At 39.7% G+C, this 17,395-nt stretch overlaps 1 protein-coding gene across 1 annotated transcript; it reads right to left on the minus strand.

Annotated features, from left to right (window-relative positions):
• Positions 1-277: 277 nt before the first annotated feature.
• Positions 278-1,685, minus strand: LOC105013588 (P2Y purinoceptor 1-like). The gene has a single exon (XM_010875194.3). It carries the CDS (start codon positions 1,464-1,466, stop codon positions 411-413), a length of 1,056 nt encoding a protein of 351 aa, XP_010873496.1. The 5' UTR covers positions 1,467-1,685; the 3' UTR covers positions 278-410.
• Between the last annotated feature and the right edge of the window lie 15,710 nt (positions 1,686-17,395).

Raw genomic sequence — 17,395 nt, forward strand, 5'->3', positions numbered from 1 at the left:
GCCCTGGAAACACAAAATAATGATTTTACCGCTTTCTCATATACATCTCCATGTGGTCCCCCAAATGAGGCCATACAATTTTACCATGTGCCCTCACTATAACATACAGCTCTGGAACAAATTAAGAGACCACTGCACCCAAAGGAAGGTTTGGAGCGGGTTTTCCAGAGCTGCATGTCTCCAGACTGCATTTGACTTCTCTGGGCAGCCACCCACCCCACCCTTGCATCTTTAAGATACATTGATATTTATAAGAAGTTACACTGTACACACAAAATGCCACAGACTATACTTTAACTCAATTGTACAACATGGCAGAAATAGTGAATGACTGGAATGAAAAAAGAAAATGACTCTCAAGTACGCAAAGAAATCCACTTGAATATTGCCTTGTGATTGCTATGCTGAATTCATAATGCTGATGAAGGTCTATGGCTTAACATCTGAAGACCAAATTGTTGTGTTCGTTCCCAAAGCCTTGCGATCTGCATGGTAACTTCCTTGTTGGAATGGAAGTAAATCAGTGGGTTGATGGCACTATTTAGACACACAAGGGCTCGACTGACTTGATGAGCAACGTAGACGGTGGCAAACCAATCCCGGCACATGCCTTCCCTTTTCCAAATACGAGTAATCAGGTTTAGATTCTTTAATATGTGGTACGGTGTGTAGCAGACGGAGAAGAGTAAAGTCACAATGAAGACCAGTCGTAGGCATCGCTGTTTCATCACTTGGTCGATGTTGTTTTTTTTGGAATAGAGAACCACGGCCACATGTCCATAGCAACCCAATATGATGAGCAGAGGGAGGCAGAATCCAGATATTGTCCAGGCAAAACTGTAGTTTAGATAATCCTTGTAATAGGAGTTGGATGTGGTGTCAAAGCATTTTTCTGTAGCGTTGGACCTGTTTTTTTCATAGAACATATCAGGAACACTTTCAGCGCAGACTAAAATCCAAACTAGAGCAGCAATGACTGTAGTGTGGCCAGCATTTATCCTCCCCATCACTCTCAGTGGATGAACAATACTTAAATACCTGTATACACTAATACATGTCAGGAAACCAATACTGCCATACAAGTTCAAATTGAAGCAGAATCTAGTCATCTTGCAGAAGACTTGTCCAAAGACCCAACGACTACCTGCTGAGTAATATGCCACTAGAAACGGAAGTGTGACCAAATATAAAATATCTGCAACTCCAAGGTTTAGAATAAAAACATTGATATTTCCTAATTTCTTCCAGTTTGCAATCAATGATTTTATACCCCAGCAGTTAGCAACAAGGCCGATGATAAATACTGATATATACACTACAGGTAATAATGTGTGGGTAATGTCCATGTTAATTCTTTTACAGGAAGAGTTTGTCTTCATTTTCTCTTCTCTAAAAAAGTATAAAAATTTTAACAGACCTCTCTTTCCAAAGAAATGGTATCTTGATGAGAATAATGTAAATAACATACAAAATATTCCTAGCTGCCTCCTTAGTTCTTCTCAGAGCTTGATGTAAAGATTATAAAAGATACTGCAACGAGTTTACTATGCTTTCATTTATTGGACTTATTCTCTGACAATTGGTGTCGAAGAGTCACTGAACAATTGAGACCTGTGAAAATTTATTTCCTGTTCATAAGCAGAAGAGCACGTACACCAGAGCACCTAACCAACAGGAAAGCCCTACATCTAGAAGCACATACAGTACCACTGTACAAGTGGCAACCATTGAATATTTCATGTAAACAGGATACACATGGCGTGGTGTCTGATATTCAGAGGAAATACATTTTACCTGTTAAGGCTAGGCTGATCTAAAGGTTATACTGCAACATTTTGTCACGTTGCTTGTAGGAGGCAGGTTACCCGTGCAGGATGAACAGAGGACTTAATAAAAACCACTAAGATGCAACAAAACTAAAAGTAGACACAAACTAAACAACGTTATAAAACGTTTTGGAATCCAAAGCAATGACTGACAAGCTGCACAACAGAAGGAAGAGCTTAAAAAAGGTCCGTGATGAGGAACTCAAATGAGGTGAATAGAAACAAACAGGTGTCCATACTCCTAATGACACAGTGAGGGTGTTGAAACATTAAGGAAGTGCAACCATCTTTCATAAACAGTCCCCTTGTTTCATTTTTAATACTTTGTTGAGAATCCTTAGCAGGCAATAACTGCTTGAAGTCTGGAACGCATGGACATCACCAAACACTGGGTTTACTCCTTTGTGATGCTTTGCCAGGTCTCTAAAGCCGCTTTATTCAGTTGTTGTTTGTTCGTGGGTCTTTCTGCCTTCGCATGCTCGTTCGGTTAGAGATTAGGTGATTGACTCGGTCATTGCAGAATATCAATTAAATCCAAGATTCTCTGGTCTGGGTAGCATCAATATTCTCTTGTCTGATGGAACCAAGATTGAACTCTTTGTCCTGAATTCCAAGCCCTAATGTCAAGCCTCACATTCATCACTTGGCTGATACCATCCCTACGATGAAGCATGGTGGTGGCAGCATAATACTGTGGGGATATTTTTCAGTGGCAGGGACAGAAAGACTAGTCAAGATTGAGGGCAATGAACAGACACATCCATTATTAAAACCTGCTTCAGAGTGCTCTGGACCTCAGACTGATTTACCTTTCAACAGGACAACAACCCTAAGCACACAGCAAAAGAAAATGAGGGTGTGGTGTCTTGTTCAGTCTGTGAATATCCAGCCAGATCCAAATCTCCGGATAGACCAAAAATGACCCTGTGGTAATGTTCTCCAACCAACTTGACAGAGTTTCAGAGGATCTCCAGAGGAGAATGGGAGAAACTCCCCCTATACAAGTGTACCAACCTTGTAGCATCTTATCCAAGACATATCCACTTGAGGCTGTAATCACTGTCATAGATACAAAGTGCTGAGTGAATTGATCTGAATTCTTATGTAATATTTCTGGGAATTTTATTATTTTATTTGCAGAACTCTCCAAAAACATGTTTTTGCTTTGTCCTTGTGGGGTACTTTGTGTAGATTGATGAAGAAAATATTTAATACATTTTGGAATTAGGATCCAGTTTGATTTTTTTTAATTTGCACCACCTGCAAATTAAGGTACTCTTAATTTGAAAAACAATGAATGTGTAGCCTGTGTATTTAGCTAATGACAGGCATTCCCAATTTAGCACCACCTACAGGGGAAAATCTAAATATCAGGTGACTTTTCTGACTTTCATGCAGGAACGAGGAAACAAAAAATGAACTTAAAAATTTGTTTTTTGGTTTTTCTGAATAAATGAAAAAAGGAGTAATTTACTCATTATTTTGTTGTCCAAAGTAAATGAACAAACGAATGAACAAACGATACCTGGACCCTTAAGGAACAAAGAAGAACACTTACTGGGAAATGAAGTGAAAAGAGAAGTCAGAAAACAGTTTAAATATAAAACGAGACAGAGGAAAGAATGCAGGTTGAATGGTAGCAATGTCATTAGCCAGTTACAGCAGACCAGAAGTCACCTCCAGTTCACTCAAAACTTGCTTCTCAACACCTTATTATTTACTTTTCATACTGTCCAAGAAATACATGCTCTGGAATGACCCTAGGCAATAAGCAAGGCAATCGTCTTACTGCAGCCTACAGTGTACATAATACTTCCCAAATTGTACCTTAGTTGCTAGCTAGTGTCCTTCTATTAAACAGAGCTATATGGGCCCTGGTTGAAACTAGTTCATTTCAAAGGAAATAGTGTTCTGTTTGTGATATGTTTCTCAATGCATATTCGACATTTGAAAGACACTTGGTTCAGTGCAAAAGACAACTGGTCTTTTGTATTCAAATTGAGCAGATATTGTTGAGTATTGCTCACATATTTTTTGATTAATCAAAGGAGATAAACAATGAAGAACAGGGCATGAAACATGAAAGACATTCTGGGTAAACATCCAATCTCTACCATGTCGATTTAAACCCAGATGAACTGAAGTTGAAAGACATGGTAATATTTTGGGTCACATAAATTTAGAAAAAGAACATTAAAGAGGCATTTTAATTTTTTCAGAACATCCATAATGTATACACTGATGTGCCAAAACATTACGATCACTCACAGGTGAAGAAATAACGTTGATCATCTCCTAAAAAGGGTACATGTCAAGGTCTGGGTAGATTGGATCAGTGGTTCCCAACCAGGGGTACTAGGACCCCTGGGGGTACTTGGCCTTTCCACAGGGGGTACTTGAAAACACTCATGACACCATAGACTTACTAGTGAAATGAACATGAGGGGGTACTTCAGGGGTACTCCAAGCAGTGCAAATTCTTTTTGGGGGTACAGTAACTGAAAAAGGTTGGGAGCCACTGGATTAGATGGTAAGTGAACAATCTGTTATTGTAGTCAACATATTGGATGCAGGTGAAATGGGCAAGAGGAAAGACCTGAGTGCATTGGTGGAAATCCCAGGGGGGAGAGGGGGGACATGACCCACCCATCCTGGGGGAAACTATTTGTCCCTCCCCAAATATATACATGTAAACATAACTATGTACTTTCAATAATAGTAATAAGACGCAATGAAAGCACTTGTGCTGAATGACACCCCCACCTTTTGCCTCACAATGGTTTGATCCATTGTCCACCAGCGGTCAGCAGTGCAGGTACAAGTACGTGTGTGGGAATCTGACAGTCTGTCGTTGGTGGTTGACATTCAGTAAGTAGGTCAAATACAGGATATGTTAGACATTTCTTTACTTCTACCACTCAATACAACAAAAAACATAACTAACCGTCACCAGCCTTCATTTTCTTTGCTTTGAATTACAGATCACTCGTTATTAGTGGGTAGCTAATGTTTGCTAGTAAGCTACAGTAACATCAACCAGGTTTTACAGCTGTGAATGAGGGACGCTTGCTGTGCAGTGTTTGTAGTGTTCCTTAGCTGGCATGGTGACAGTGTTCGTGTCTACCGTCTAAAAGGCGCTCAATACACGTAGCAAACGTGAGGCTAATCCAGTACATTTGTTTTGTAGGGTAGTGTTCGCACACAATAGCGGAATTGCAGAGTTACAGTAGCAATCAAACTAAAACAGTATTACAGCACTACTTTTGGTGTCCCCCTCAAAAATTGCTCTTGAGAATATTTTATGTAATTGTCCCCTCCAAACTTGATACCATATTTTCGCCCTTGTCTGAGTGATTATGAGACAAGAGACAAATTGCTATAGCCAGACGACTGGGTCAGAGCATCTCTGAAACAGCCAGGCTTGTGAGGTTCTCCTGGTCAGCCGTGGTGAATCCCTACCTATAGTGGTCCGAGGAGGGACAAACCACAAACCAGCCACAGGGTTATCGGCCCCCCCCCCAAGACTCATCGATGCGCGAGGGCAACGAACGCCGTCCCAACTGGTCCGAACCAACAGAATGTCTACAGTGGCACAAGTCACAGAACATTTTAATGATGGTTATGGGAGGAATGTGTCCCGACACAGTGCATTGCACCCTGCTGAGTATGGGGCTGAGTAGCCACCAACTAGTATGATGACCCCTGTACCAACGTCAAAAGTTATGCTCTGGGCAATGTTCTGCTGGGAAACCCTGCGTCTGTGCATTCATGTAGCTGGCGATTTGACACGTGCCACCCACCTAAACATTGTTGCAGACCAGGTGCACCCCTTCATGGCAACGGTATTCCCTGATGTCAGTAGCCTCTTTCAGCAGGATAATATGCTCTGCCACACTGCACACATGGTTCGGGAATGGTTTGAGGAACATTATGAATAGTTCAAGGCGTTGCCCTGGCCTCCAAATTCCCCGGATCTTTGGGATGTTCTGGACCAACATGTTCGAGCCACGGCAGCTGATACCACAGGACGACTTCATACCACAGGACACCTTCAGAGGACAACTTCATACCACAGGACACCTTCAGAGAACAACTTCATACCACAGGACACCTTCAGAGGACAATTTCATACCACCGAACACCTTCAGAGGACAATTTCATACCACAGGACACCTTCAGAGGACAACTTCATACCACAGGAGACCTTCAGAGGAAGACTTCATACCACAGGAGACCTTCAGAGGACAACTTCATACCACAGGAGACCTTCAGAGGACAACTTCATACCACAGGAGACCTTCAGAGGACAACTTCATACCACAGGACACCTTCAGAGGTCCTATGGAGTACATGCCTCTGCAGATCGGTGATGTTTTGGCGGACCAACAGCATATTAGACAGGTGGTCATAATGTTTTGGCTAATCAGTGTATACATTTATACTACAATTATAGTATATCGCAACATTTCCTTACCAGAAATATTTTGTGTGCATACAAAATCTGCCCACCTAACTTCGGCAAATGGAAAAGGGGCAATCACCTTCTCTTCCTTCGGCTTCATTTGTACACAATCATCTCTTGTCAAACAAGTAATTTCAGATGGCCCAGTTATTTTCTGGTTGCTAAATTATCACTCAATTCAATAATGTCTGTTGAAATTAGAAAACAAGCAATGAATAGTGCAGAGAATTGTTGTTGAAACTATTTCTCAATTATTATAAATATTAATACTTTTGTTATGAGTGATAAATTTTTACTGCTTTTGTATGCAAACGTTTAAAGAATTTACTATTTAGCTAACATCCACTAGGTGAAAAAATATTTGGGATTTCACTTTTAATCAAAGTAAATGTAACAGAATAAAGTAAAGGTGTATGTAAATTAAATGTAAACTACTGTACCAAATCTTTTTAAGGAGATAGAAAGGCTAAGATATGGTCAAGAAAAGGTTGTTCCAGTATTAAATAATCCTTTTGAAAGGGTATTAAATAGAAGGTAATGTTCAAACTTAACACTATATGTAGATGTATTTTCCTCACAACGAAAGAGACCTTCAGAAGGCAGTAATGACCTGTCCACTCTACTGTAACTCATAGGTTTCTCATGTCACATAGTTCTGTTATCAGCAAACCAAGAGATTTCGGGTCGGCCAGATTTAGGGTTACTGGGTTTCGGTGACACTCAATTGTTGTGATCTGAATGTTACAGAAAGTCAACAAGCTGTGGCCAGCAACAATCGCAAATAGTACACCCAATTTCTCCATCTGAGCCAGCATCTGACACACAGACAAACACACGATTCCAGGTCCACTCTGTAATTGGTGTCTGAGGTTTTGGCACAAAGGTGTTAAAAACAACAGCCTAGTTTCCGAGCAGTGCCATGTTAGAACTGTCAAGACTGCCAAATGTACTTGTAGTTTCAAGATGAGTAAGAAACATCGCCCCCGACCACTCAGGGCAAGTGTGGGGGTGGGGTATGTTTGTCTATACTTTTAATAACCAGACATACAGGAATAACATTTTAAGTGAGAGGTTAAGAGTTAGTCAACAAGACATTTATCCTCAAGGCACGTGTGTTCTCACCACTTAAATTAACCATGATATTGAATAGTGAAAACAATGTCACAGGCTCGTCTGCAACAATATGTGTTCCCCCGGTGAAAAGACCACTGAAGAGATCCGAATGAATCTGTTAAACTTGAGGAATATACTGTTGTGTGGACGCGTCCACTCCTGGATCGGCATCGGGAACCAAAGACCCCTCACGGGAACCAGATGAAGCAGCTCCGCCATCTCCCTTGCCAACCTGTTTCCAAAAAAGCCTTGTAGGGAGCATAAAAGGGCCCCAGTCTGCCTCATTGTAGCTAGCTTTGCAGGTATGTGGAGAGAGAACATATGATGTCACACCATAACACGGTGAGACAAGGGACTTAACCCACTGTATATGATTGGTTCATTGATTGATCTTTACTGTACACTTAACCCACTCTGTATATGATTGGTTCATTGATTGATCTTTACTGTACACTTAACCCACTCTGTATATGATTGATTCATTGATTGATCTTTACTGTACACTTAACCCACTTTGTACATGATTGATTCATTGATTGATCTTTACTGTACACTTAACCCACTCTGTATATGATTGGTTCATTGATTGATCTTTACTGTACACTTAACCCACTCTGTATATGATTGGTTCATTGATTGATCTTTACTGTACACTTAACCCACTCTGTATATGATTGGTTCATTGATTGATCTTTACTGTACACTTTATCCACTCTGTATTATGGTTAATTAACTTCATTGTCTGTTTGTAACCTGACTTATTATTGTCTGTAACAGGATTGCCCGCCCTAAGTCAAGTTCCTCAGTTTTAGGAAAGAGTGTTTGTTTATGTGAGTAAGTGTGTGTGTGTGTGTGTGTGTGCAAGTGCAAATATGTGTAGGAGTATTTGAGGTAAAATGAGTTCCAAAATAGCACAAGTGATCTAACTTCCCTATGTAAATATGAGTTAATTATGCAGTGTGGCTACAGTTCTGTTCCCAATCTTCAAAGATTGATGTTGTGATTTACTCATTACTCATGTAAAAGTCATTGCAAAAAATAATGCCTGAGATTGCAGTCTTACTGCCAGCTAAACTCAACTCACTGGCTGAGTATTTCTGACTCACTTAAAAACAAGTCTTACCTCTTGAACATTCCTTCCTCCATGTAAGAAAAAAGCACAATGAAAGATGTGAAAAATGTTTTTCTCCCAGGGTTTACAGTAAATTCTTCCAAAGTGAAACTATGTGTTCTTTCACAACTGAGAAGTATCCACTACAAATCAGCTATCTTTCTGGTACAGATACATGGTCAATATAATGAATGACATGAAACTTCTTCTTGTATCTTTCTGCCAAGCTAAAACGTTCATTAACTTAGCACCAGAAGATAAGGTGGAGGTCAAAGAATGCATTTGGCTTTCAACCACATAGGGAAGTAACTCACAAGGGGGTGTATAATCATTTTGGCAGAGCAGTAACGCTCACCAGCCAGACAGACAATTTGAATTTCTCATACTCTATTATATTACAAAGGGTGGGCAGAGGGTCCATCTATGCAATCCCAGTCATTTTCATGCTGACAGTCACAGACTACACAGAAATGTACATTTAAGTCTTTTGGAAGATATTCCCATCCCGAGTGACACACAGGAACAATTTCAAGACAGATCAACTGTTGTTTTTCTCACCTTGCCATCTTGGGGATTCGATTAACCAAGCTTTCTACTTCTGGTCAGAAGCTCTAACTGCTAGGCTTTCTGCAAATGACACACATTTACCTTTAATCAGTATATTGTGAATTACATTGTCCTGAATTGGCCTGGTGTCAAGACACAACTAAAACAGTTCCTAATAACTGATGGACCAAGACAAGAGCAAACAAAATGTAATGTTCCAAAACAAAAGCTTTTTTTTTTATGAAAGCAAAAAATGTCTCGCTCCTTTCATGTGCAAGAAGATACTTTGTCCATTGTAATTCCAGCTGTGGTCCAGATGTGCTTCAACAGTCCAGCTATGTAGACACAGAGAGCTCTTCGAGTCTCCAGAATGAAGGTATAGTCTCTGGCAGCCTAGATGTTTTGCTATGGCAGGAAATGACACCTAGATTCCAGGCATTCCAGGTGGTTGTGTGAAAATCCCACAGGACTGTCACAGACAGTCCGGAGCAACCACACAGTCCGATAAGGACATTGTCCTGGCCAGAAGGTCACCCAATGACGTCAGGAGGGTGGGGTGCTGCACGCTGTCTGGCTTTGTTCCAAATGGCAACCTATCGTCTACGTGGTGCACTGCCTTAGACCGGAGCCCTATAGGAACCATGATTGAAGTAGGACATGACATAGGAAATAGGATGCCATTTGGGACGCAAAACGTGTCTGTCTATGTGCTGAATAGGAAACTCCTGTAGACAACCACTCACCAACCCACCTGGACAACTCCAGTGACGGACAAATTAGCTGCAAAGGTAAAAAGGCTAAACTATCAGTCTCGTTTTGTACTGAGCAGCGACCTAGGTGGAAATGTCTATTTTAGGCCTGTGACTGACTGTCCTATATGTAAGCTATGAGTTTTCTGCTATTACAAGGTTGACCATTTGTGTCAATGTTACTGTATTCATGAATTCAAAATTAGCCATCATTCAGCGATTGACTGCAGATCTTTTTGTAAATAAAAATGAGTTTCCTGTATAGACTAGGCATGTAACAAAGTATACATTCAACCCTGTTCTAAACCAGAATGTATTGAGTCACCAGGGTGACCACAGTAAACCTCAACCTGGAACAGCCCATATAGTAAGTCCAATGCAGAAAACAGATTGGTAGAATTTCAGTCTCTTATAATACCTTAACAAAAAAACATGTTTATGGAAAGATACCAGCTGGGGCAAACTGCTGAAATAGCCATGAGTAATGCATTCAGACACACCTAAACCAACAACAACAACATCCATTTCTAGTCACGGTTACTAAAAATAACTGGAGAACAAATAATGTAAATACGCTGAAAGGACCACATTCATCTATGTGACCACTTCCTTACATGTGATGCAATGTCAATATTTATGGCTGAGCGTATGCCCTTGACTTCAGTGATGGTCATATAATGTTCTGCGTATAGCATACTATATGTGTATAGCATACTGAATACAGTCGTTGCCAAGTGTACTGGCACCTCTTTCTACTTATGAATCGTTCAGGATTCTTACCTGACTCTTTCCTGGACCTCACATTGACCCTCTCATTCACCTGGAAGTGGGGGGGGGGGCAGGTGGGGGAGCAGGTGTGGAGGAGAAACGGGGGTTCAGACATTACCTCACACACTGAACACTCCACTGTCAGATCTTTCTGATTAGGTATTAGGGAATAATTATTAGGGTCCAGACATACTGAGAACATTTAAAACATTTCCCCTAGATACTGTACTTATAGGAGTGTCCAAAAGTATTGGCACCCTTGCAAATTCTTATAGTAACTCACTTTGTATTACAATGGAATATAAGTTACATTTGTGTTTTACAAAGTGAACTACTGAAATGTACAATGTATGTTTTAACTGAGGTAAACAGTAGTGGATTTCTGTGAAAAGGCATGATTACATCTTGCGTGACACAATGCAAAAGGAATGTTAAGGGAATGTTTAAACCAACAAAGTTACTGTGAGAAAAGCTCAACAAGGAACTTGTGCTATGGAGAGATGAGTCTTTTTTTAGTTCTGAGGCACCAGTCAGACACAACATGGCACTAAATACAATCTGTATGGATCTCTGTTAACCTGAATGGCCTCAACAATCCTTCACTGTGTGAATATAAACTCAATAAGAAACATGATACTGTAATGCTATGTCATTAATCTGAACATGACAGGGCCAGACACAGATTTTTCTATTTTTTTTTTTTTAATTAAATATATTTGATATTTCACTATTTTTTCACAAATACTACTGAGATAGCTAAACAAAGAAATGCAATAATTATAATCTAATAAATCCAATTTAAAAAAACATTTAGTGCTCATTATGCTCATAGTGGTGGCTACATAAAAAGCTGTCCTTGTGCTAAACCAAATAAGATCCACTAGATCTAGACAGATGCAGCATCTTCTGCCATGTTTCACCTGATTTTTGTTTTTGACTTGCTCTAGATGTGTAAATATAATTACATAAATGTACGTACGCTTCACATTTTAAAGGTTTTTGCATATTATGTTTAACCAGTGATTCAAAATGTATTTAACTCATATTTTTTAAATTAATATTGACCATGTCATCCAGTATTTACAATGTTGTTATATGCTTTGCTGTAAGTCTCAGTTTAAATCTTTATTTCTGTGAACAGGACGACATCTAGTGGTCACAGAGTAATTTTTCAAAATGTTCCATAAACCAATCAAATCAATCAATATATTAAGGCCCTTTTTACAATAGCAGTTTTTTGACAGGGTTCAAATAACATTTTGACATGGTTGAAATCCTGTAAAAACAAGAACAGCTGACAAAACTTGTCATAGCACTGTTATAACACATATGTAGACGTTTGTGACATACTATACCATGCCTGAGAAAAGAACTGAAAAAGGATTTAAAGCTGTATAATTGAATGATCTTCACTGTCTACTTAATCCACCCACTATTATGATTGGTAAATTGGTTGATGTTTATGTAGATATTTGCTTGTAAAAACCCTTGGTTTATATTAGAACCAATACAAATAAACATCAGTATTAACAAGAAGTTCTTGTGGCGTCTTTCGTTTTACTGAACAGATGTTTTAATGAATTGTATAGGGGAACTGTATAGGGGAGCAGACAATTACTAGTTTAGTATTGGCTGATTGGCTAATCAGTGAATTTCTACCACAGTCTACTGAGATCTTGTGAGATGTCACAAGAAAAAAAAGAAAATAAACTTTAAGAAATAGTGCAATGGAATCTGCAATGGATGCTGCTGTCTGCATCTGCTGAACAGTACTTAAAATTCACATCCACAAAGAACGACAAGTCCGACTCAGCATCTGACAAAGCCATTCGGCACCAAAGGACACACTTCGACTGTGAGAATAAGTCTCGTGAGAAACTGCAATTTTAGACATTGGCTAAAGCGTTTTCAACATGACTGAAGCTTTGCGGGATCACTTGGTCTGGGGAAAGAACAAAAAGCGATAAACAACAAGACTTATCCATTCCATAACACCGGTTGATTCCACAAAACCTAACCTAAACCAATGATAACAGTTTGGCAATTGCTGGCTAAAAATACTCTTTAGAAGTGTGGTGCCATTAAATGTTTGGTAGGAAATGTGTGTTGTAACACTTATGTAGCAGTCAAAGCCATACAGGAAAGAAAATATGTCCCAACATACACTCACCTAAAGGATTATTAGGAACACCTGTTCAATTTCTCATTAATGCAATTATCTAATCGACCAATCACATGGCAGTTGCTTCAATGCATTTAGGGGTGTGGTCCTGGTCAAGACAATCTCCTGAATTCCAAACTGAATGTCAGAATGGGAACGAAAGGTGATTTAAGCAATTTTGAGCGTGGCATGGTTGTTGGTGTCAGACGGGCCGGTCTGAGAATTTCACAATCTGCTCTGTTACTGGGATTTTCACGCACAACCATTTCTAGGGTTTACAAAGAATGGTGTGAAAAGGGAAAAACATCCAGTATGCGGCAGTCCTGTGGGCGAAAATGCCTTGTTCATGCTAGAGGTCAGAGGAGAATGGGCCGACTGATTCAAACTGATAGAAGAGCAACTTTGACTGAAATAACCACTCGTTACAACCGAGGTATGCAGCAAAGCATTTGTGAAGCCACAACACGCACAACCTACACGCTACAACAGCAGAAGACCCCACCGGGTACCACTCATCCCCACTACAAATAGGCTACAATTTGCACGAGCTCACCAAAATTGGACAGTTGAAGACTGGAAGAATGTTGCCTGGTCTGATGAGTCTCGATTTCTGTTGAGACATTCAGATGGTAGAGTCAGAATTTGGCGTAAACAGAATGAGAACATGGATCCATCATGCCTTGTTACCACTGTGCAGGCTGGTGGTGGTGGTGTAATGGTGTGGGGGATGTTTTCTTGGCACACTTTAGGCCCCTTAGTGCCAATCGGGCATCGTTTAAATGCCATGGCCTACCTGAGCATTGTTTCTGACCATGTCCATCCCTTTATGACCACCATGTACCCATCCTCTGATGACTACTTCCAGCAGGATAATGCACCATGTCACAAAGCTCAATTAATAATTTCAAATTGGTTTTTTGAACATGACAATGAGTTCACTGTACTGAAATGGCCCCCACAGTCACCAGATCTCAACCCAATAGAGCATCTTTGGGATGTGGTGGAACGGGAGCTTCGTGCCCTGGATGTGCATCCCACAAATCTCCATCAACTGCAAGATGCTATCCTATAAATATGGGCCAACATTTCTAAAGAATGCTTTCAGCACCTGAATCAATGCCACATAGAATTATGGCAGTTCTGAAGGCGAAAGGGGGTCAAACACAGTATTGATATGGTGTTCCAAATAATCCTTTAGGTGAGTGTATATTACTACTGGTAATATTTGTGTGTATGTATATATATATTTTTGTGATAGTTTTGTGATAACATGAGAAACTATAAACCATTGCAAATCAGTGTATCTTTCATAGCTCCTATTGAGAAACATAATTTGTTGTGTTGTCATTGTTAATATTATGTCAAACGGACACATCTTTGAATACACCACATTACAGAAAACATTTGGTGTGATCAAAAATAGGATGTGATTATGATAGTTCTGGGTTCTTTGAATATCTGAAATAGACCAAACAAATACACATTTCATGTTGAAATTGACACAAGTCTGACACATTGCAACATTCAACTAAATCCACACCAGTGCAATAGTTCTGTTTTATGCCACAAACATTTCCATGACTCATCTACATTTACTTGAAGACAAAGCATTATGCAAAATCTGTCGTTGTAGTCACTAATGTATTACACACATTAAGCATTTAAAGGAAAGTCTAACATGAGGCAATTCATGTTTACAAATTATGAAACAGGATTTATCATATAGGAACACTGCAGTAGATTACAATGCTAAAACAGTTAACATGGAAATATGTTTATTATTTAATTAAATTATGCAACAAATGATTAGTCCTTCCATTAACTATTTTTATTGATAAGAAGGACTGAACTTTGAAACTCATAAATGAGTGAACCCGAGTATCCTATTCACCTTTTAAAGAAAAGTTATCTACTTGAGTTATGGCAATGTAAGTATTATGTTTTGGACAACCTTTCTCATCCACGCTATTGTGACCCAGGTAAAATTCTTCCAACTCGTAACCTACAATATAATTTCACCTGGATTACATTACCATACCTCACGACACAACCAGCTGAAACTTGGTGCCTCAAGGACAGCAAAGTAATAAGAAGCATGAACTTAACAGTGAAGAAAGAAAACAACACAACTGTAAGGTTTGGTGTAAGTTTACAGTCTGGTGTATTGAACTCTTGTGTTATCACTTCATAAGGATTTATAGTGACTGGTGACCAATGGGACATCATTGGTAGGTAGGAGGAACATTTATCAATAACAACCACAGGATGGGGCTGCATCCTAATAATGTTGAGAATTTTAGGAACACACAAAAATAGAGTGTTTATTGACTGTTGCATTGAAACCTTTTGTCACTATTCTTTTAGAATGATCAGATTCAACCATTTCAGCAACCCTAAACTGCTAGTTTGTTGTCAACAAACAATTGAGTTATTTAGGCTTCATTTCTTATTAATCATATAAGTAGTATGTTAGTTCAAGGCTGAAATAAGAAGGTCAATTGCAGGAAACTACAGCAACTTAACAGGGTGACAACCAGTAACAAATGTTTTTACCCATCAATAAACCAGTTGGTTTTTTGCTGCTTGTACTGATGTATAGAGTAATGAATTGTCCTGATAAAGTAGGAGAAATTATTACTTACTGAAGAACTATTAACAGAGGCTAAACCTATTAAACACATCGTTAAAACTTTTGTTTATTCGTGATGAATTATCAGAAAATATGCTGGGCCATTTGAAAAAACATTCCTTTTCTGTGATTGTATGTAGCTGGGATATGGCTTTTCATCAAATTTCTGACTACTTTCCTGTTGTTACCAAATTAAGGGATGGTCAAGTTAAGGGATGGTCGAGCCCACATTTTTAAGGACTGGTAGAATTAAAAATGTTACTTGGTAGAGTGGATGCAGATAATGTCCCATTGCGTAACAGGAAGTCATTTCTGCACTGCAGAAGATTGCCAGACTATGGTTGGCATTGCGGGCAGCAGCCATCCTGTACTAAGAGCTCAATAAACCTCGTAATCAATTTCAGATACAAATTTCACAATTTGCGTATGATGTGTTAAAAATACAAATAAAGTGAGGAGGGAAATTATTTGATCCCCTGATGATTTTGTACATTTGCCCACTGACGAAGAAATGACCAGTCTATAATTTATTGGTAGGTTTATTTGAACAGTGAGAGACAGAATAACACACAAAAAATTCAGAAAAACGCATTTCAAAAATTTTATAAATTGATTTGCATTTTAATGAGTGAAATAAGTATTTAATCCCCTCTCAAACAGAAAGATTTCTGGCTCCCAGGTGTCTTTCATACAGGTAACGAGTTGAGATTAGGAGCACACTCTTAATGGGAGTGCTCCTAATATCAGTTTGTTACCTGTATAAAAGACACCTGTCCACAGAAGCAATCAATCAATCAGATTCCAAACTCTCCACCATGGTTGTCAAGGATGTCCAAGGATGTCAGGGACAAGATTGTAGACCTACACTAGGCTGGAATGGGCTACAAGACCATCGCCAAGCAGCTTGGTGAGAAGGTGACAACAGTTGATTAATCGCAAATGGAAGAAACACAAAAGAACTGTCAATCTCCTTTGGTCTGGGGCTCCATGCAATATCTCACCTCGCAGAGTTGCAATGATCATGAGAACGGTGAGGAATCAGCCCAGAACTACACGGGAGGATCTTGTCAATGATCTCAAGGCAACTGGGACCATAGTCAACAAGAAAACAATTGGTAACACACTACGCTGTGAAGGACTGAAATCCTGCAGCACCCACAAGGTCCCCCTGCTCAAGAAAGCACAAGTACAGGCCCGTCTGAAATTTTCCAATGAACATCTGAATGATTCAGAGGAGAACTGGGTGAAAGTGTTGTGATCAAGTTTGGAGGAGGAATGCTCCTCTCACCGTGTTTGGAGGAGGAATGCTGCCTATGACACCAAGAACAACATCCCCACCGTCAAACATGGAGGTGGAAACATTATGCTTTTGGGGTGTTTTTCTGCTAAGGGAACAGGACAAATTCACCGCATCAAAGGGACGATGGACGGGGCCATGTACAGTCAAATCTTGGGTTAGAACCTCCTTCCCTCAGCCAGGGCATTGAAAATGGGTTGTGGATGGGTATTCCAGCATGATAATGACCCAAAAAACATGGACCACGGCAACAAAGGAGTACAACTGTGTGATTGGGGCCAAGTGTTTGAATATTGGTTAAGGCATATGCCTGGGATCCAGTAGAGGGTGGCACATATTTGCTCAGTCCTGCAAGAGTTGGACTGATCGATTTCAGACAGGGCTGTCGTGTGAAATCACGCTCTAGCAACTCGTTGTGCTGAGTTACCGCCTGCAAGCGAATTCTTTGTTGGTGGCCATGGAATATACTCACTTCTAATGTGCCGGCAAAAATGTCCTTGTTGATCTAAGAGTGTGATAAGAAGCGGCACGGCTTGGCAAGATATGCATCGAAAGATAGGTTGTAACACAAGTTTTTTGGAACACAGTAAAAGTTTCTATAATACATCCACGGTCTGAGTATTTAAAATCTTCTCTCATCAATCTCGGTCCACAATTTCTGCAAATTTGTGAATGGTCTGGCGGAACAGTCCACCAAACTTGTCTTTCATTAGTCAATAAGAAAGCTGTGAGA

Source organism: Esox lucius, chromosome 12, assembly GCF_011004845.1.
Source record: "Esox lucius isolate fEsoLuc1 chromosome 12, fEsoLuc1.pri, whole genome shotgun sequence".
In the NCBI taxonomy this organism is placed as follows: Eukaryota; Metazoa; Chordata; class Actinopteri; order Esociformes; family Esocidae; genus Esox; species Esox lucius.

Excerpts from the sequence above, each read along its gene's own strand:
- LOC105013588 (XM_010875194.3), bottom strand. The coding sequence starts at position 1,466 with ATGTTATTTACATTATTCTCATCAAGATACCATTTCTTTGGAAAGAGA.